At 51.3% G+C, this 22,160-nt stretch overlaps 1 protein-coding gene across 3 annotated transcripts in view; it reads left to right on the top strand.

Annotated features, from left to right (window-relative positions):
- The window catches only part of PPP2R2B (protein phosphatase 2 regulatory subunit Bbeta), a 401,044-nt gene that overhangs the window by 359,025 nt on the left and 19,859 nt on the right, over window positions 1-22,160 (top strand). For all 3 annotated transcript variants that reach the window (XM_036894677.2, XM_036894686.2, XM_036894693.2), the window contains one exon: window positions 3,154-3,318. In XM_036894677.2, coding sequence (XP_036750572.2) covers window positions 3,154-3,318 — 165 coding nt within the window. The remainder of the gene's footprint in view (window positions 1-3,153; window positions 3,319-22,160) is intronic.

Raw genomic sequence — 22,160 nt, 5'->3', positions numbered from 1 at the left:
TCCCATCATCCACATAAGCCACTGAATTTCTGTCAACTAGACTCTTTCTCCCTAGAACTCAGCAAATCCATTAGTTAACAATTCAAGAAATCCCTTGTTTTCTGTCCTAACTTGTGGTTCAAAAAAAAAAAAACTGATTACATCATGGACACAAAAATCCTTGGTCAGATGCTGTGTCCAAATTCTGGTTCTGGAAAATACGGTCAGTGCGTTGGGAGAAACCAGGCCCGAGGCAGAGATGCTGGGCTCCCTTGGTTAGTGGGGGAGTTTGAGGGAACCCAAATGCCCCTACTCGGCAAGGCCAGCTCTACAATGGCCACCCCCTCGGGAGGAGAGTGGCGTGTGGTCAAGAACCAACCTGGTTCCGAATCCCAGCTCTGCCCGTCACTAGTCATTTGACCTGGAATAGCTTACTTCAGTCCCTATTGCCTCTGCTGGGGGATGAGCCGGTACCCCTCTGCCTGGAGTACTGCCCTTGTAAGGCTGAAATGAAGGTCAAATGAAATAATACGCAGCACTTGATAAACATTAACTGCTGGTTATTGTCATCCTCCTTGACATCCTTATTCAAAAGAGGCTTTGAGTCACAGATTATCCCCTGGGCCCCATAGAGTGAGACCCAAACAAGCACTCTAGTCAAAAGGAAGCTGGGAGGGGATGAGGTGATGGGCGGCACCCTTGGCGGTCCAGGAGGGCAGCGGGGAGAGGGGAGGAGGGCAGGTCCAGGGCAGCAGCCCCCTTGGGGGTCCAGGAGGGCAGCAGGGAGGAGGGCGGGAGGGCAGGTGCAGAGCAGCAGCCCCGAGCAGCCGCGGTGGACACATTCCCCGGTCGGTGTTCTTGGTGGTGGCGGAACGTCCCTGGTTTCACAGATACATTTAAACACTCCATTTCCACACATTCTGACTTCCAGGGTTTATTTTTAGTTGAGAAAAAAATAACCACAGATGTGGCACCTCCCCCTCCCACACGGCGAAGATTCCTCCCAGTTAAGCTTGTTTTCAGAGCTGCACCGGTGGAGGTTTGAAAAAGTGGACACCAAATCTTCTTTCCCTATTTTGGGAAAAGAAAAACATGCTCCCTGGTACAGGAGGGCATAGAAGTTCTTTCTGGAGGGCGATGAAATCTGACAATGGCTGAACAATAACCGCAGCCCCCCACCCCTGGTGTCACCACCACCAAGCCCAGAGCAGGGGGCAAGGGGGCTGGAGAGAACCTCAGAGCCGCAGCGAGGCCGCCTCCTGGGGGGCACGGGCTCCTCCCCAGCATGCGGCACTAGCTGCACTTATTACTGGCAGCAGCTGAGTTGAAAGGTAGTATTTTATGAATCCAGGGGACCCACATACTCAGCAGACCCGAGTAATATTTCCACCTGAGTTTGGAGGAAGAAATTATAGTAAAATGTGAATTCAGTCTCAAGCTAATTTTAGAAAGAACCCATCGGGACTTACAAGAGATAATTGAAGAGGAAAGAGGCGCCACCAGATAGAAACCCATTCTTGCATCGCACTGCGTGCTGGAGCATAGGGGATGTCTGATGGCAGATGACTTTGCTAGCTCTGGTGACGGAAAATACCAGCGCGTTCACCGGTGCCTCATCTGAACTCTGGGGTTCTGTGCTACCAAGTTCGTGAAAAGTGCAGAAGCCAGTCGCCCATCCCAGTCTAAGAGTGCAGTCTGTATCAGTTACTGCTTGTTGATTCTGTGCAGTGTTTTCCAAAATGTGATACCTAAACTCCTGGCACAGAAATATTATTTTAATTGTCATGCATTTATTTCAGGTATATTGTTTAAAATGTAACTAGTTCATTAAACTCATGATTTTATGAATATTGGGTGACTGTTTAGACAAGGATAGGTAAGGAAAAGAGTGAATCGATTTAAGTCGATCTGAAGAAAAAATGTTCAGTCAAACAATACCACCTGGTGGTATGCAGGTAGGGCAAAATCGCAAAGATGGCTCAAAGGGATGCAGTCTAGGAAGAGTGGAGATCGCTTTGATCAGCATCCCCTTGTAACGGCATCCGCATGACAAGGCCTGTTCCTTGTCAGGAGGTGGCTGGGTCCTCCAAGAGCCCCTCAGGCGCAGCCAGGGGCTCCCTAACCCCAACCCAGGCCCCTGAGCTCTCGGAGGGGTAAAAAGGGGTCAGCACAAACCCACTCCCTCGGGCGTGCCAGGCATCCTGTCAGAGGGGGTTGTTTCCATGAGTCACCTTCACAATATAAAAAGCCAAGTGATTAATTTCATTATACAAGCATGTGGCCTTTAAAAATAAAGGTATAATAGTACTTGATGAGAAGGGAAAATACGGAGGGAGAAAACAGCTGATAAAACGAAGGGTAGATTCTGTGGGAAGCTAAAACTGTCCCGCCACCCAGCCGAGGGGCTTCCTCCCAGTGCTGCAACTCCCACAACAAATTCTAGAGCAAATCACAGCTTATGGAGGCCTGAGCTCCTGCACGTCTCCAAGAAGAGAAATCTTGCATAACTAGTAAAGAGCATAAATTTTGCGCCTGGAATAAAATCCTGGTACTGCCCCTCCAGCCATGTGACTGGGGCCAAGCCTGCAGGTCCACCCCTCAAAACGGGGGACAAGAAAAGTGCTGCTCAGGGAGCTGTTCCAAGGGTTAAACAAGGTAAAGTACATGATGGGCTTTGCACAGTGACCGACCTCTGGTCCGTGCTCAATAAATGGCAGCAGCTCTTATTATCATCAGCATATCATTAAAGAAGATCTCAGGGATTTCGCGGAAGAGGATGTACGGTCTACTGTAAATACCGTTTATCAGCTCAGGAGTCTGGGTAAAGATATAAGTAAATTGAATTATTGAGTTGGAGTGGGACTAGTTTCCTAACCAGTGCTGTGAACGGGGAGAGGAGAAGTCTTTGCACACGGCCCCTTTCCGCATGATCGCCGAGCAGGTGCCTGTGAGCGGGGGCGGGACCTGTTCTCCAATCGCACGCAGGGGCCAGGGAGGCCTGGGCTCTGGTGCTGCCCCGGACCCCTGGGCAGCCCGGGGCCTCCTCTGCCTGTTCGCCCACAGCGCTGGGAGGACCCCCACCGCGGTCGCTGCTAGCGTGTTGCACCGGAACAAAGCGGTGCCGTTCCTAGTAACCCCGGAGGTCCTGTCCCCTCCTTGACTCGCCTGTGCCAGATATCGTTGACATTAAGCCGGCCAACATGGAGGAGCTCACGGAGGTGATCACGGCGGCCGAATTCCACCCCCATCACTGCAACACGTTCGTGTACAGCAGCAGCAAGGGGACAATCCGGCTGTGTGACATGAGGGCGTCCGCCCTTTGCGACAGACACACCAAATGTGAGTGGCAAGCTGCCCAGGGTTGGTGGGGGGGGTGGGCCACCGGCCCCTGGCACGCGGGGGGAGAAGGGGGGAGCCTGGAGGATTTGGACCCCGTTTCCCGCGTCAGACGCAGTGGGAGTGAAGAACTACAGGCGCTGGCCTGGCTCGGGGGTCGGCGGCACGTCTGCTCTTTCAGTAAAGATGAAGCCTCGTGTTCAAGTCCCCAAACGTTCGCTTAAGGCTGTGGGATGCAGAGATGAGTAAGACGTGAGTCCCGCCACCTAACATTGTGACGTGACCTGAATTGTGTTTTAAGATCACTCTCTCTGCGGTGGGCACACGGGACCTGAGGGGCCGAGGGGGAGGTGAGCCCGGGAGAGCTGCAGTAGCCAGGCAGGAGCGGAGCGTGGCCTGGCCACGGGGACGGTGTGGGAGGCAGAGCAGCAATGGGCTCTGGGCAGACCTCGGCAGGGGAGTTAACGGGCCTGCTGGACCGCGCGGGAGCCTGGGGACAAGCAGGGCGTCAGGAAAAAGGAACAGCAGCCTGGGGGAGTGCTTAGTGGCTTGTTGGAGAAGCTGCAGCTTGGGGGCCAGTGCCCTAGAAGTCGCAGTGGCCCTGGTGGGCGCCAGGGAGAGGCGTTGGGGCATGGGTGCTAAGGTGCAGACCCTCGGAGGTCCTTGGGTCACGTCGTTCTCCAGGACGTGGATGGAGCAAAGCAGCCCCAACTAGAGGCTGAGCTCATGGAAGCCCAGGGCTAAGGCCCAGGTGAGCAGGTGGAGCCTGCTGGCACTGACGGCGAGGGCTGCGGTAGGCAGAGTGCGCCCGCTGCTGGCAGGGAGGCTTTCTAGAAAAGAAACTGCTCCCCAGCGGAAGGTGCCTGGAGGGCAGTGATGATCCATGTCCAGTGTCAGGCAAAATAATGTGCAGCCGCCAAGATGTCGAGGAGAAACGAGAGCTGCTTGTCCCACGGTCCCCGCGCAGTTTGCTGTGGGGAGCCAGAGAGTAAGGACTTGGTCTCCCACAGTACCAGGTGTCAATTCCTACATGACAGGAGTAATAGGACGATGTTCTGTGCAGGTGAATGGCTAGGGGAGGGGGGCATTTAGGTCATTCTGATTGTTTTTGTTTGCTCGTTTGCTGTGGGAAGTGTCTCGTGGGGGAGCTGGTGCGTGGGGTGTGCGGGATGCTTGCGTGGATCCTGGAGTTACGTCACCAAGGTCAAAGCCAGGCCCCCCCTTGTTAGCTGTCTGATTTTTTTGCGACTTTCCTTGAGCTTCCTGAGCCTCAGTTTTACTCACATGTGAAATGGGCACAATAATCTCTACCTCATAGGTTCATCATGGGGCTTAGAGGAAATAACTATTAAGAATTGTTAATGAGATGTTTTACTTTCTTTTCATGCTAAGGCTTCCAAACATGATGTGTATTTTACACTTGTGGCAGATTTCAATCCAGATTATCTGCATTTGAAATGATTAATAGCCACATGCGGCTAGCAGCTACACACCCGGCAGTGCAGGCTTAATACGTTTTGGTCACTGCAGAAGGTTCTGTTGGAGCATGCCTACCCAGATCATCAGCTCCTTGAGGACACACACGTGTGTTTTCTTCAGAGGTGTTTCCTCAGTGTCTAAAACAGTGCTCGGCCCATGACAGATGCTTAGTAAACATTTGCTGATGTGTGTGCTGGTACTGATCTTTGAGCAGTACTCACTTACCTGAGCCAGCAAGAGGAACAGTGTTCCAGTTAGCAGGCTCAGCATGTGCAAAGGTCCTGAGGCCTTTGGAAGGGGATGTTCGTGGAACTGCAGGGTGATTGTATGACTGGCATGTAAGGAATGACTTGGAGAGGAGTCAAAGCTCAGGAGGAATGTAGGAGCCTGGTCGTAATGGCCACAGTAAAGACTTGAATTTTTTCTCAAAGTCAATGAACAGTCACTAAACTGTCAGAATTAGTTTTTAAAGAAGTTGCTTAGAGAAAAGGCAGAAGGATGGAGGTTGGGTTCTACTGGGAGAATTGAGACAGGAAACAAGTTAGGAAGATACTCTAATGTAGACGGGAATTTCCTAACAACAGCACTGTTGAATTTGGGGCACACCGCTCTTTGGGGGAGAGGGCTACCCTAGGCACTGTAGGACGTTCAGCATCATCCCCGGCCTCTTCCCACTAGATGCGAGTAGCAAAGGCATGTTGTGATGTCCAGAAACGTCTCCAGACAGCACTGTGGAACATCCCCGGCGGCAGGGGTTGCTCCCGGTTGGGACCTATAGATCTAAACTAAAATCCATGGTCAGTTCTTCAGCACGATTTCTTTGTATCTGTGATATATCTTTTACTATTGAGAACTCTGAAGGGTCCAATGGAAAGGGAAGACTTACCTCCTACACCTGGGAGACTTCAAACGTGGCAGATGAGCTAAGAGGTGCCCGTGAAGCACATCAGAAACGATGTAAAGAGCAGTGTGTGTATTAACAGATGAGTGGTGGGGTCAGTTGGAGGCTGGGACGCTCAGAGGAGGGTGGGACGCTCGGGTTAGACCTCCCCGGGAAGGCAGAGGTTCAGTCGTGGTGGAGAAGCCCAAGTAGGATTTGGTCAGGTGGGAGACAGAAGGGCGTTTTGGTCCACAGAATTTGTCACTTGTGTTCACAGAATGAGCAAAAGCCTGAAGTTAGGAACTTACATGGAACCCTTCAAAGAGTCTTAATAAGTATTGGGCTTGGATAAAAGAATACTGAGGAGAGGTCAAACTGGTCAGTCCTTGAAGATCGAAGTTAAAAGTTTGTGTGTTCCTGTATTCATTCACGTCTTCATCCGTCCGTCGAGTGCCTGCTGTCCACCCCGAGTCTGGCCCCTGTGTCTCCAGCCCTTAAACTTTCCCACCAAGTGCAGCGCTTCCAGGGCCAGGCCATGAGCCTGACCACAGGGCAGGAAGATGCCCAGCAGAAGCCCAGCCTCCGTGCTGAGCACTGGGTGCCCTGGCCTATCAGCAAAGACGAAAAACAGCACATGCCTGGCCCAGGCCAGAGGCCCAGGGTGTGGTGCTGACCTCAGTGGACTTTTTTGAAGTCTTATTTTTCCATCTTAAAATTTCACAGAAATTTTGTGTTTTACTCCCATAAAATACCTACTTATAAATTTAGTAACTACATTTCCACCCGACCCCAAAATTTCAAGCAAAATTGACGTTCCCAGAAGATGCAGCATTTACACTATGGCTTCCTGTACCTCCCGGTGGCCTCCAGGATGCATACATGTGCTCCGGCTTGAGAAGACACAGTCCATAGTATGTGGGCAGCAATTTGAGACCATTTGGCTAGAGAACAGTTACAGAATTCATGCTCTATAAAAGATTAACACAGGGATGGTAGAAAGAAAGGTGGGAGAACTGGAAGGTTTTGCTTTAGTTTCAACACAAGGACAATTCATAGCCTTGGTAGGGGTGGTGGCTGTGGAAATCAAAACGAAGAGAAAGGGTAATGGAACGTTTTCTTTAAAAATCGCTATGCATGATGTAAACCATATTAGGGCTTGTCATTCATCACACATGGACATTAGTTGTTCAGTGTCCTTCCCCTCTAGACTGTAAGCCCTCTGTGAACAAGAACTGGATCTAATTTGCTCACTTCACATTGCCAAGGTCTGGCACTAAGTAGGTGCTCAAATAAGTATTTATTTAATAAATAAATTCATGGCTGAGGGTTGACACAAAGGGCATGTGGAACAGTATATCACACTGGAGTAGAGTGAAGGGCTGGGGTTCAGTCTGGGACATGCTGTGTGTGAAGTGACATGTCTCGGGAGGCAGGTCTCTCTGGTAAGTAAAGGCAGAATGGGGCTTGATGAGCCGACAGCCCCAAGGGGGTACCAGGGGTGGCACGAGAAGCCGCAGTGTGCTTACAGCCCAGTATGGGGAGACCAGCCTGGGCTTTGGAGTCAGGCAGACCCACACAGTTCTGGATATTAAGGAATAAATTGACTGGAAGTCTTGATGAACTCTGAACTCAAAATGGAGAAAGGACAGAGCCTCAGGAAGTCCAGAAGTAGAATGATTTAGAGCAGAAGCTTTGGAATTAGAACTCAGCTGTGACACTCAGTGGCTGGTGACCTCAGGCGCAAAGTCATTTAATCCCTCTGAACCCCAAGCTCCTCATTTGAAAGTAGAAATAATAAAGACAGCTTCATAGGGTTGGTTGTTCATGAGGAATAAATGTCGTCATCTGTGTCAGAGCCTAGCACTCTGCCAGGCACACAGAAGTCAGTAAATGACAACAGAAGTCACCAGTTGTTCCTCCTAAATTCACACTGTTCCAGGCCTGCAGCTAGAAGGTGCTTGAAATGGCAACCCTGTATTCATTGATTTAATTTGTTAAGCTATATGTCAGGCACCCTGCTAGTGGTAAGCAAATGCAGACCTAGTTTCCTCCCTCTTAGAGCTCGTGTGTATATGTGTGTGTGTGTGTGTGTGTGTGTGTGTGTAAGAGATTTATTGTAGCTATTTGACTCATGCAGTTGTGGAGGCTGACAAGTCCCCAGATCTGCAGTGGAATTGCAAGAGGCCCAGGAGAGGCTGGCATTGTTCTAGTCCACAGGCCCGTGGTGTGCAACCCCAGGAAGAGCCGATGTTTCAGCCTGAGTACAAAGACAGGAAGAAATTTATGTCCCAGCTTGAAGGAATCAAGATGAGTTCCTTTATTTGGGAGGGTCAGCCTTTTTGTTCAATTTGGGCCTGATTGGATGAAGCCCACCCACATTAGGAAGGACAGTCTGCTTTACTCAGTCTATTGATTTAAATGATCAAATCATCAAAAAACACTCTCTCAGAAACATCCAGAATAATGTGGCCAAATGTCTGGGTATCCCGTGGCCCAGTCAAATTGACACATAAATTAACCATCGCACTGTCTGAGGAGGAAAAACATAGAATTACAACAAATATGACATGGCAGCTGTGTTAAGTGACAGGAGAGAGAGGCACCTGGTGCCGTGAGGGGACGTGATGGGATGTGCCCTCATACCCCAGGGCACTGACTGCTGCGCTGTGACTTGAAGACTGAGCAGTCCCTGAGGAAGAGAAGAGGGAAGAGCCTTGAGGCCCGCAGAATCGCGAGGCCCGGCCAGCCGCACACCCGGGGACCCCCAGGGGCTGCTCCTCCCTCCAGCCTGGGCGCCACGCAGCCCTAGAGAGGCAAAGCCCAGGCACAGTCCCCCAGGAGGCCAGGAGCTCCTAGCAGCCTGCAGGCCTCCCCCGGCCTCCCCAGCAATCCTCTGAGCAGCCAGCTGCCAGCTTCCTAATCTAATTAAGAAGTGAACAAAATCCATTTTCCCGACTCGTCCGAAGTGCCGACCATCTCGGGTGCACACCCCCCTTTGTTCGACTGCTGCAGCACAGCCCCCAGCTCCTGCCAGCTGGGAAAACAAGCTCAGTCTGACCTCTCGCCTGACACTTCATATTGATTTTCTCCTTCCTCCTCAAACGCCATCCTTCAGTCGACCACGGTTCAGTCGAGGTGTGCGGGTGGAACTGAGACAGTTCATCACAGTTTAGAGTGAAAAGCAACACTGCCTTTCGGAGATGAGCTCTGAGAAGGAGGGTCTTTAATAACCGTCGGCGTTTAATCAAAATGCCGAGGAGTTCCGCGTTCATATATTAATTTCCATATGCCCCTCTCTCTGCATGCTCAGCAGGGGTTGGGAGGGATGTTTCTCTCCCTCATCTCTTGGTTTTTTTCTGTTGCTTCTGGCGGTAGTGGCAAGGGTTGTGTTTGCAGGTTGAGATTCTACAGCCTGAAGCAACAAGGCGCTGATGGCAAGTGGCTGGTCTGAATCATGCTTTTTCCTTTCCGTGCATGCGTTCTGGGAGTTGAGTGAAGAAACTGGCTAAGTGTGATGAATGGCAGCTTAGGAAGCGAAAGAGAAATTCAATTTGAACTCCTGTCCGATGCCCTGAGTGAATCCAGTCCCTGCCCACCTCCCTCCTCGGCTCCCCATAGTCTGGCCTCTCTGGCCTGCTTCCTGCACCCCCAACACACCTGCCTCAGGGCCTTTGCACAGGCTCTTCCTCTGCCTGCAGTGCTCTCCCAACGTGCCCTCGCCTACCTGGGCAGTTCTCATTTTTTAGGTCTCTGGGAGAATGTCACCTCCTCAGAGGACTTCTCTGTTGGCCTCATCTACACCCTATTTCAATCTCATTACCCTATTTTATTTCTTATTTCTTTCATAGTGCTCACCTATAGATGTCTGCTTTTCTTCCTCTTGTCTCCCTGGCTAGAAGGTGATCTCCATGAGGGCAGGGACTTTGTCTTACCAACCACTGACTTACCAGTACTTAGCACAGTGCCCAGCTCTGAGTGGGGCTTCCCTGAACATCTGTGGTGGGAAGGTGGGCAGATGGGAACAGACAGATGGAAGAAGGTATATCAGTCGACTAGAGTCGCCGTCACAGAGCACCGCAGACTGGGAGGCTTCAACAGCAGAGCCTTCCTGTCTCACCGTTCCGGAGGCTGGAGTCCTAGATCAAGGTGTCAGCAGGGCCGGGCTCTTCTGAGGTCCGTGAGGAAAGATCTGTCCCAGCCTCTCTCCTTGGCTTGCTGGTAGCTGCCCTCTCCCTGGGATTCATGTCACCTTCCCTCTGCATGGGCCTGTGTCCAGAACCCCTCTTTTTATAGGGACACCAGTCACATTGGACGAGGGTCCAGCCACTCTATTGACCTCAATTCAATTTAATTACCTCTTGAAAGAGGCTCTCTCCAAAGACCATCACATCCTGAGGTACTGGGGTACTGGGGTTAGGACTCCAGCTTAGCAGTGATGGGGGCGCAGGTTCGGGGCATAGCAGAAGACATGGAGGTAACCGCGGGCACAGGCCCTAGAGCTGCCAGGGCCTGGTGGGGGCCCCCGGCTCACTCACTGCAGCCGGCCGGGCCAGGGCGTCCACGTGGACGCTGTCCTCTGGCGGTGGCGGGGAAGGTGACCGTGGTCCCAGGCCCCTCGGCACAGCCCTGAGCCCCTGCGGGACACAGGGCACGTGGCTTTGATCAAAGGAGGGAACTGAAGGACCCGGCCGTAAAATCCTGGACATCAAGTACTGTATGTCAACTATACTTCAATAAAAAAAATATTTTAAATAAACCAAACCCTGTGCAGCACGTCCCTATAAATCCCCTGGATGTCCGTGTTTCGTGGTGACCGTGCCTGGACGCTCTCCTGTGGTGCAGAAACGTGATTTCCCTCTGAAGCCACCCCTGAGGGGAGACCGTCCAAGCAAGTACAGTTTGTTTAAACAGCATAAAAGAAAAGCAGCCGGCGAAACCCTCGAATGGCAATAGAGGGGTACCGTGCAGGGCCAACGGCCTGTGGACACAGTTAAAGGTGGAGCCAGTGGGGAAGTGCTTATGACAAATGCTAAAGCAGGTCGCAGAGTTACACACCCACCGCAACGTGAAGAGCCATATGTGCAGACACGTGGGGACCGTGCGCAAGGGATGATGTCAGAGCTGTAAAGTGCGGGTGCCTCTCCTCTTTCCCAGATGACCCCCAAGGTCGTCATTTCACTTCTGTTAGTTCAAAGGCAGTGGGTGGGTGACAGGAGAGCCCTACTGGGTGTCTGAGCTCCAGAGTGGAAGGATGTCACCCCTCCACACCCACAGCCTGGGCAGCACCTGTCTGAGACGCTGGGACCAGCAAGGCAGCGCGGAGCCCAGACGTGGTTCCCTGTCACCCCTGCAGGCTGCTCGGATGGAGCGCCACAGACGGGGGGCTTGGACGACAGACATTCGTTTCTCACAGTCCTGGGGGCTGGAAGCCCAGGATCAAGGCCCTGGCAGACTCAGTGTCTGGTGAGGCCCTGCTGCCCGGCTCATAGATGGCCGTCTTCTCGCTGTGTCCTCCATGGTGGAAGGGGCCAGGAAGCCCTCTGGGGTCTCCTTTATAAGGGCACTAACCCCATTCAGGAGGGCTCCACCCTCCCGACCTCACTGCCTCCCAAAGGCCCCGCCTCCTAATACTGTCATTTTGGGGGTTAGGATTTCAACATATGAATTCGGGGAGATGGAGGGGACACAGACACTCACTCTGTGGCATCCCCTGTAAGCACAGCCCATAATATTTTTGCTTTGTTTCTTCCCTTCTGTTGAACTAAACTAACAGTAATGAGTGAACTCAGAGACAGGGCCAAAGTAGAGAAGGATATGAACATGGTGTCCACTATCAGTCTATGTCCATCGCCTAACTGGGTAATTTCTTTTATTGAAGTATTGTTGATATATTGTATTGGCTTTAGCTATACAACATAGTAATTCAAGAATTAAATACATTACTAAATGCTCACCATGACATAGTTACAATCTATCATTATACAAAGATATTAAAATATTATTGACTATATTTCCAATTCTGTACTTCCATCCCTGTGACTTATTTATTTTGTAATTGGAAGTGTGTGTCTCTTTATCCCCCGGTTTACCAGTCTCACCCATCCTCCCGCTGTTCCCCATTGGCGACCACCAGTCTGTTCTCTGTGTTTATGAGTCTCATTCCATTTTGTTTCTTTATTCATTTGTTTTTTTAGGTTCCATATCTAAGTGAAATCATATGGTATTTGTAATTCTCTCACTTATTTCACTGAGCATAATACCCTCTAGGTCCATCCGTGTTGTTGGCGAATGGCAAGATTTCATTCTTTGTGTGGCTGAGTAATATTCTACATATACCCCACATGTTCTTTATCCATTCATCTATTTATGGGCATTTTGGTTGCTTCCATATCTTGGCTATTGTAATAGTGCTGCCATAAACATAGGGGTGCATACGTCTTTTCAAATTAGTGATTTTGTTTACTTCAGGCAAATTCCCTCAGGTAGAATTGCTGGGTCATATGGTATTTCTATTTTTAGTGTTTTGAGAAACCTCCATACTATTTTCCATATTTGGCTGAACCAATTTGCATGCCCACCAACAGTGTGCAAGGGTTCCCTTTTCTCCACATCCTCACCACTACTTGTTATTTGTTGTCTTTTTGCTTATAGCCCTTCTGACTGGTGTGAGCTGATGGCTCGTTGTGGTTTTGACTGGCATTTCCCTGATGAGTAGTGGTGCTGAGCATCTTTTCTATTAGCCATCTGTGTGTCTATTTTGGAAAAATGTCTATGCAGGTCTTCTGCCCAGTTTTTAATCAGATCTTTTTTTTGGTGTTGACTTGCATGAGTTCTTTATATATTTTGGATATTAGCCACTTACCAGATGTATCATTTGCAAGTATCTTCTCCCTTTCATTTCGCTGCCTTTGCATTTTGTTGATGGTGTCCTTAGCTGTGCAGAAGCTTTTTAGTTTGATGTAGTCCCACTTGTTTATTTTTGCTTCCGTTTCCCTTACCTAGGGAGAAATAGCCAGAAGAACAATTACTAATGCTGACGTTCAAGCATTTATTGCCCATGTAGGAAAATGAGCTCCGTGATGTCACACAGCAGTAACGACCGAGGGCTGGTACAATTCAGAACAAATAACAAAAGCCTGCCAGAGGGTGCTCAAGTCTGGGGTGACCATGGGGTGGGGAAGGCAGGGCAATCAGTATGTCCCCACACCTGGCTCTGCTGCAGCATCACCGTCTCAGGAGGAGCCAACATTTCCCTTCTAACTGTACACAGCAAAAACCTAGACGCAGCAGGGACTCCCCACATCTCATTGCCCAGCAAATCCTGTCTGCTTCGCCTTTGAAATATTAACAAGCTTGGAGTCCTACCTCTTCCTACCTCCACTGACTCTGCCTGGTCCAGCCACCATCCCCTCCTACCTGGACAGTCACCATCTTCACTGGGCTGGTAGCTTCCACATTTTGCCCAGTCTGTCAGGAGATCCTGATAAAACTGAGACAGCTCACGTCCTCCTCTGCTCAGAGCCCTACCGTGGCTTCCGGCTCACCTGGAATAAAAGCCAAAGTCTTCACCGTGGCCCCAGGCAGCCCACTTTATGTAGATTTGTATAATACTTATACATGTATATGTTTATCTTTATGAAATACAATAAAAAAGAATAGAAAATGAAAAAAAAAATGAAAGAACTTACTGCCTATATTTTCTTAGGCAGAATGAAGGTGCAAAATAAACGCTTATAGAACAGCTATAGTTACACAATCTAAGAAACCTGTACCTGGTGTTTCTCTCCACACACAAGAGTGTTTGGCCTGTGTTCGCGTGTGTCTAGCTTTCGGAATACGTTGGCACTTGTAGGCCAAGTAAAGGGAGGAATCGTCTATGAATTGATGATAATCAACCTACTACTATTTATGTAACACAGGTTTATCATTGCTCCTCTGTGCCAGGCACTGTTGCAGGCACTAGGGAAATGGAAGCTCCTGCCTCGCTGGCACTGTAGCCAAGTAGATGGAGACAGACAGGAAAATAGGTAATGTGAGATTTGGGGCAAGCGTTTCCGGAGAAGCAGCAGTGTAATCTGGACCGGGCCTGGCTGGTCGAGGGGCAGAAGGAAGAGCAGTGCAGCTGTCTGTGGGGTCAGGAGCAGCAGCGTGCAGGGCAGCGTGGGCAGTAGGCTGGCAGCCCAGATCGCTGGGGCCTCTGCCCTCGGGAAAGCCACCTCACCCTACCCGGGGCCCCACTCTCACTGGTGCTGTGCAAAGGCCTTGGGAGTCGGGTAACACGGCAGCTCAACAGTAAGGAATTTGGCTTTTATTGTGTTTAGGGAGGGAAAATCTCGGAGGGCCTGTGTAAAGGAGTCTGTGACTATGTAAGAAGTGACACATCAGGAAGAAGGGGGGATACAGAAGCCTTTGAAAGCTTTCGAAATGGCCCGGCCAAGAGAGGATAGCTCCTTAGAACAAGATGGGACCCATATGAGCTGCACTTTGAGTATAAAGTCAACAGCACTTGTTTAGAAACGAGACGTGGAAGGTGAAATAAAGGAAGAAATGCCTGCCAGCTCTTTGGCCTGGGCACTTGCCCACAAGAAGGGCACTGAATGAGCCAGCAAAGACGAGAGGGGGCAGTATGGGAAGGAGCCACAGATTCTGTGGCCTCCAGGGTTCATATTGAAAAAACCATGAATGATTAAACTGATACCTTTCGCTGTTCAGCACGTTACCATTTACAGAGCCCCTGCTCATCTATTATCTTAATTGATTTTCACAAAACCCTATGATTTCAGAGCATTTCTTCCTATTTGCAGCTTGAGGAAGTCAAGGCCCAGAAAAGACAACTCTCATACACTGACGGAGATCGTGGGTTCATCGCGGGTTTGTTTCTTACTTCATATAGTGAATACAGCCACCGTCGTGCTCGCCCAGCTCTGGATGCTAGCAAGGGGAAGGGGGAATCTCTCACGTGTGTAACTGACCCACGTTTAAGTATGTCGGCTAATGTGAGTCCCTGTGAGGCTCACATGATTCTATTTTAACAGCTCGGAGTAGGTGACTTCAGTAACTGAGCTGTGAGATGTGCTGTCCGCAGCCCCGTCAGCAGAGGCCCCTTTATCTGCTGGGATTCTCGAAGCTCCTGCTGGCCTCCCGTCAGCACCAAGCACAGCCCGGAGGCGGGGGGGGGGGGGGGGGGCTGGGGAACGCTCGCCCCTCGAAGCTCCGGCCAGGATAGTTGTTTTATCCCCTCTTCTTATCTTTCACCTGAGCATAAGGATTCAAATAGAAGTTATCTCATGAATGGGCATCCTTAATCCTCGGGTTGACTAGTTCATCTTGAAATTCCGGTGTCATTTGAAAATCCCTGTAATTTAGTGAAATTGTTACTGAAGAGTCACATAAAAGAAAATGGGACATAAAGCTGATAAAAAAGATGGTGAGATCAAGCAAAGCAAGTTATCAGTCAATGAATGTGAACAAGGTATGGTGCTAAACCATGAATGGGATGGATTATAAAATGCAGTTACAGCCTCAGTGTGCTGGTCGTGGGACAAGAAGATAGGAAGTTATGGAATTTTTCTAATACGAAGTTCGCTTATATAAATTGAATATTATATATTATATAAGTTGACTGTGAAATTTAGATTCCCAGCATCCCAAAGAGAGGAGACACTGTTTGTGCTAAAATGCACGGTGATGCCAAATGTGTTCCCCAGAGCTCTGATTTGTAGCATTTTTCAGTCCCTGTTTCCTGAGAATCTTCTGTATTTATGTCAGTGTAGAGCCACAAAACTACAAATTTGTATTAATACAACACGTGGTTGCTAGCCCCTGGGGAGGTTATCAAGGGTGGGAGCATTTCCGGCAGATCATAAATACTAACTCATGCTCATTGAATGAATGAAGGAGCAAGCGAAGGGATGATATGAGAGATGTTTAGAAAAGCAGATAAACTATGACATGTGTCTCATAACACACTTGTGCTAGGATTGTTAAACCAAGAGTGTAAATGAAAGCATTGGGTGTTAGCTTTTCCCAATTCCCAGTAAATTTAAATAAGCTAAAACTCAGAATTCTCTCAACTTTAAACTTTTCTCCTAGGAGTTTTCCTGAAACACTTATGGCCTGTGTAGCAAACTCTAGTACAAACTGGTGTGTCATCTAATACAAAGTAATTTACGGTGCTCCGCCCCGTGACTCTTGGGGCCTGACCAGCTCTTGATCATGCTGCCCTAGAAGTCTAGAGAAGGTAGTGACTGTTGCCAATTCAACTTTCCAGAAAGGATATGAGGGGTCGTAGGAGGGGGAGAGGTGTCGGGAGAGACCCAGCAGATGCGAAGGATCTGGCCGCTCGGAGAAGGAACAACTGTCAGCAATTTTTGGAAGCCACACGGCCGCGTTCAGATACGGCGCCCTCAGCTCTGAGGCAGTTCAGGAAGGTAAACCATCAAGTCCACTTACGGGTACTTGTGAGACTCTCTGGTTTGGGAACTTGGCTTCATGAGGATAGAAAGAGGAGGTAACGACGAGTGATCGGCGGTTGGTTCTAGGGACGGACAAACTTGGGGTGAGTGACTTGGACTTCTCTTCTTAACCTGTCTACGCCTCAGCGTTTCCCTCTATAAAATGGGGACAATAATGAAACCTGCATTATCAGACTGCTGTGAGGATTCAGTGAGATAAGGCCAGGCCCACCACAAACATTCATGTCTTATTCTGATCACAACAATCCGTGAGCTCAGAGTTATAAAGGACGAAACGGAGACTCATAAAAGCAAGTAACTTACACCAAGAGATGTAGTTGTACGTGAGCCTAGATATGAACCCAGGTGCAAAGGCCACGGTGGAAGTTGTTGCTGAAGCCTAGAAACGCTGACCAGCAGCCGCAGCGGGCCTGCGGCCGAGGGGGCCGGGCAGCCCGGAGGAGCACCCGCGTCACACTGCTGGAGGCTGGCTCTCGGGACATCAACACCCCGAGGCCCCCATGTCTCCTGCGCCCCCCAGGGTGTGCTGCGGGGAAGTGCCTGGGCAGCCGTGGGCAGGTGGCTTCCTCCAAGGCCAAACTCAGAATGAGAACAGGGTACAGACTGTCCCACCTTCCCCTTAGTGACCAAGTGCTTGCTGAGGGATAAAGCCTTTATTCTGTACACGATTGCAGGATGCGTCCCCTCGGCATTCAGAGCACAGAGGCCCCACGTCCTGCAGGCCCTGAGGCAGGGCAGGAAGCCCACATCCCAGGAGCGTGTCCGGAGCCAGCAGGCCCAGGCGGTCAGAAGGTGCCCAGTGAACTTAATGGCTGTTCTCTGCACTGCCCCTGGTGCACTGCGTTCGGTCCCTAGCGAGGCGGCTCCGCTCTGGCTAATTCTCCGCGATTGGTGACAGCGCGCAGCTAATGAAGCCCAGAACAGAGGTTTGATCCTTGGACCAGGCTCCGTAATTTTACTAGGACCACGCCCGTGGTGTGTCCGCACCAGGCTGCGGGGGTCACAGGCCTGGAGGGGAAAGGATGTGGCAGGGGGGGCCGCGGGGGGCTGCAGAGCTGCGGCTGGCTTTGCATCCTAGCCCTGCCTCTCCCTGGCCTGGGACAGGCAGACGACTCCCAGAGCCCCATTCCTTCGTCTGTAAAACAGGCACATCGTGAGGATGGCAGGAAACATCACCTACTTAAAGAGATTAGCACAGTGCCCGGGAAATGGGAGGCTGTTCCTGCATCCTCTCCAACACAGCAGCTATGACCCCTCAACGTATATGAGCTCCAGGAACATTGGAGACCCAGGGTGAGGAGCGATGTTTTCCCGTAGAAAGCCAGCACTGCAGGCACAGAGGGTAGCGCAGGAGCCCTGAGAAGACAGCGAAGCAGTCACCAGCCCACACACCACGACGGCTCGGCCGTGCCAGATGGGCCCCCCCCCACTTGGCTGTGAACCCCTCACCTTGCTCGGCGAGGAGATTACTCTCAGCAGGGTGCTGCACCTCGCCCCCTTTCCGTGGCTGTGCCTCTCATTGCAGTGATTATGTATGCAGCCCAGAAAGTGGGGGCACCTCGGGAGTGCAGCCCCGGCCTCTGCGCTGCCATGACAACCAGCTTCCCAGCAATCACCCCTAATAACGGCCGCACACGCACACTGTCTCCCACCTGGGCAGGGGCTCCTCGGGGAGCTGGAGCTTCTCTCGGAGCAGCTGCACAGAGCTGCCTGCTGGGCACAAATTATTAGAGAGACAGAGAAAAAAACAGGGAGATTAGGAAGCTCTCACCTGTGAAGTACCGAGCGGGCCCGGCAGCCCGGGAACCCTGCCCGCGTGTGCCAGCATCCCACTGGCTCCAGGAGTTTGTAATTCCCCAGCAGGAGGCCTGAGGACCATGGATGCCTCTGCCACTCGCCTACCCACGGAGAGGGGTGCAGCGGACTGAGGGGCCCAACCTGAGTGCCTGTAAAGCTGGGCCTCGCGGTTCCCGGACTCTGTCCCCAGGCGCCTGCAGGACGCCAGCTGCTCACACATCATCTTGTCTGGACCGGAGCTGCCTCCCCTTCACTGCTGCCTGCTGGAGAGAACGTGCTCCTCCGATCACTCTCTTTCCAGAATGGCAGTTCTCAAAAAGGCACCAGCCCCGCATGGCTAATAAATGAGTAGTCCTCGCACAGGAAGCACACGCAGGCCCCCAGTTAATGAACGATCAGTGGATGTCAGCCTAACTTCGGCCTTTAGACGGGCAGGTGAGCCCTCAGCCGAGCACAGGCGCTCCCGTCCCCTCTCTTTCGATCCCCGATACCGGCGGAGGCCCCTTCACGAGGAGGACCCGCCCCCAGAGCTAGTGGGCCCTGCGGTGCTGCCCTCGCTCAGGGAGCACGCGGTCCTCCGGGTCCCAGCCTCTCCAGGCCTCCGTCTCCACAGCGGGAAGTGAGGCCTTTCGGACCCTGTACAGTGCCAGGCAGGTGACACGGGCTGCTGTTATCACTGAGGCTGCCCTGTCTCTGGGACCCACTCCCTGGACTGGGATGGCTGAACTCCTTGTGAATTCTGAACAATCATATATATTTTTTAAATAACAGGGAGAGATAATGGAGGATGGCCGAGTTAACCAGTAAGAGGAAGGAAGGGATGGATGTAGGGGGCTGAGGTGATCTAAGAAGGCTTCCTGGAAGAGACAGGAAGTCCTGAAGGAGAAAGAGGAGTCAGTGAAATGGGAGCAGAGGAAGGCGGTACTCTGGACTGACTGTGTCCCCGACAAATTCATATGCTGAAATCCTAACTTCCAGGGTGGAGGTATTAGGAGGCCGGGCCTTTGGTAGGTGATTAGTTCATGAGGGTGCAGCCCTCCTGCGTGGGATTAGCGCCCTTACAAAACAGGCCCCCCACCACTCCCTTGTCCTCTGCGCACATGCATCTGCAACCCAGAAGAGGGGTCTCGTCAGACCCTGACCATGCGGGCCCCCCCCCCCACAGACTTCTGCCTCCAGAGCTGTGAGACGTTCCCAAGACAGCCGGTCTCTGGTATTCTGCAACACAGCCCGAGCGAAGACACGAGGCAAATGGCATAGATCAAGTCCAGCACCTGCTAAAGTGCCCTGTAAACATCAGCCATCATCATTATAGCAGCAAACCAGAAGTGACGAACTACAGCCCACATGGCTTACAAGTTAATTGGGTCACACACTAAAAATTTTTATTAGTCGCTAACATTGAAACATCAGGATTCCTAAAAAGAATTTAGACTTGGCAAATGAAATTGGCTCTCCTGGACTCCCATTCCTACATGGCAGCCATCAGCTGGAGCTGAGTGGAGACTGCCCCCTTTCTAGGGTGTGGTCACTCTGGTTTGCCACAGTCCCTACCACTCCCTGTTGTGTACCCCTGTGGGCATCTCTTTCCCCGGAGGCAGGAGTGGAATATCTGAGCTGGAGAGGAGTGGGCAATAATGCTGGAGCGCTGACTCAGGGCCTGAGTGCCTCGTCAAGGGTGTTGGGACTGTGGCTGTTGGCAGTGGGGTCACTGGAGACGTCTGAACAGAGACGGCATCGCTCTGGGGAGACTCATGCGCACACGGCAGAGTCACGTGCAGTTCCATTCTGCTGAATCCTGATGACCTCTGGACCACTTGGCGTGCTCTCCCCCTGCAGCTGCTGTGTTCTGGCCTCTCTGGGCTGCAGCAGCAGGAAGGTGGGAGGAGAAGGAGACTGAGCTGTGCCAGTCCCCCAGCTGCCTCGGAAGCAGTGACCCTGTCACGGACCAGGTCCACGAGCCGCCCGCTCCGGCCTGCTTTCCAGGCCGGCCGTGGAGGAGCGGCCGCCGACAGGAAGCTCCGGGCAGAGAGCTGCCACTGAGGCCCAGGGAAATGAGAGCTTCCCAGGGTCAGGGAGGCTCATCAACACTGCCCCCTCCCCTTGTTGATAATGTGGGGAAACAGGAGTAGCAATTTCCTGCTGCAGCTCTAACAAATTACCTACCACAAACCGAGTGAATTCAGTGACCTTGAGCAATACAAAATTATCTTACTGGAGGTGCTGGAGGTCAGACGTGCACAGTGTGTCTCACAGGCCTGAAAGCCAGGTGCCTGCAGGGGTCTGCTTTTTCCTGGAGGTTCTGCCGAGGACGTGTTTTCTTCCCTGCCCCAGATTCTAGCCCAGCCCCCACGCTCCACTGGGCTCCTGACCCGCCTCCCATCGTCAGAGCCAGCGGTGGCCGTCGAGTCTCTCCCACATGGTGTCACTGCAACAGTCCCTCTCCTTCCTCCTTCCTTCACTTAGAAGGACCCTGGTTACCCCAGGCACATCCCAGTGATCCAGCGTTTTCTCTGCATTCAAAGGTCAGGTAATTGGCAACCTGAATTCCCCTTTGCAATTACTATAATCACGGGTCCTACCACAGAGGAAATCAGCAACTTTTCTTTCTTTAAAAAAAAGCCCCAGAAATGAGAAGTGTGCAGGCCCACTCTTTGTTGAAGGAAGTCCCAGGGAGCACAGGGACCTTACCTGTCTTGCTCACCCTAGCCTATCAACGTGCCTTACACCTGTCAGGCGCTCAGTATGCCTTGGTTGAAGGGGGTGTGGTGCTAGTACAGGCAGACCTTGTTTTATTGCACTTCGCTTTATTGCATTTCACAGACACTGCATCTTTTCACAAAGTGAAGGTTAGTGACAGCCCTGCATTGAGCAAGTCAATCGGCACCATTTTCCGACAGCATTTGCTCATTTTGGGTCTCTGCGTCACATTTTGGCAATTCTCACACTGTTTCACATGTTTTCATTATTATTACATTTGTTATGGGGATCTGTGATCAGCAATCTTTGATGTTACTGTGGTAATAGTTTTGTGGCATCACAAACATGCCTATGTGAGACAGCAAACATAACTGATAAACACTGAGTGTGTTCTGCCGGCTGCACTGACCAGTCATTCTGTCAATCCCCTTCTCCTCCAGCCTCCCTGTTTCCTGAGACAACAGTATTGAAATTAGGTCAGGTCAGTTAATAACCCTGTGTCCATGTGAACTCTAAGTGTTCAAGTGAAAGGAAGAATCCTCCCTCTCACTTTAAATCAAAGCTAGAAATGAATCAGCTCAGTGAGGAGGGCGTGTTGAAAACCAAGCAAGGCTTCTTGCACCCGTCAGCCAAGCTGTGAGTGCAAAGGAAAAGTTCTCGAAGGAAATGAATCGTGCACCTCCAGCGAACACATGAATGATAAAGTGAAACAGCCTTCTTGCTGGTCTGGAGAAAGTGTCAATGATCTGAATAGAGCGAACCAGCCACAATGCTCCCTTAATTCAAAGCCTAATTCAGAGCAAGGCCCCCAATTCTCTACAATTCTCTGAAGGTTGAGAGGGGTGAGGAGGCTGCAGAAGAAAAGCTTGAGGCTGACAGAGGCAGGTTCATGAGGCTGAAGAAAAGAAGCCATCGCTGTGACATCAGAGTGCCAGGGGCAGCAGCAGGTGCTGATGTAGAAGCTGGACCAAGTCATCCAAAAGATCTAGCTCAGACAGTGAGTGGAGGTGGCTCTACTGGACAGAAGAGGCGCCGCTGTACATGAAACAGCTTTATATTGGAAGATGATGCCATGCAGGACTTTCGCAGCTAGAGAGCAGAATGGCCACAAAGCTTCAAGGGACAGGCTGATACTCTTCCTAGGGGCGGATGCAGCTGGTGTGACTGTGAGCTGAAGCCGGTGCCCACTGACCATCCCAAAATTCCTGGGGCCCTTAAGAATGACGCTGAACCTACTCTGCCTGTGCTCCGGGAATGCAGCACCAAAGCCTGGGTGACAGGACATCTCTCTACAACCGGGTGTACTGAGCATCTTAAGCCCACTGTTGAGACCTACTGCTCAGAAAATAAGATTCCTGTCAAAATACTGGCCACGCCCCTGGCCCCCCAGGCGCTCTGAGGGAGGCGCACGGTGAGGTGAATGGTGTTTTCCTGCTGCTCCCACAACAGCCTTTCTGTAGCCCACAGGTCAAGGAATAATTTCAACCTTCAAGTCCTATTATTTAAGAGGTACA

Source organism: Manis pentadactyla, chromosome 13 (genome assembly GCF_030020395.1).
Source record: "Manis pentadactyla isolate mManPen7 chromosome 13, mManPen7.hap1, whole genome shotgun sequence".
Lineage (NCBI taxonomy): Eukaryota > Metazoa > Chordata > Mammalia > Pholidota > Manidae > Manis > Manis pentadactyla.
The sequence above is the reverse complement of the archived record's forward strand: the minus strand, read 5'-3'. Positions and strand labels throughout refer to the sequence as shown.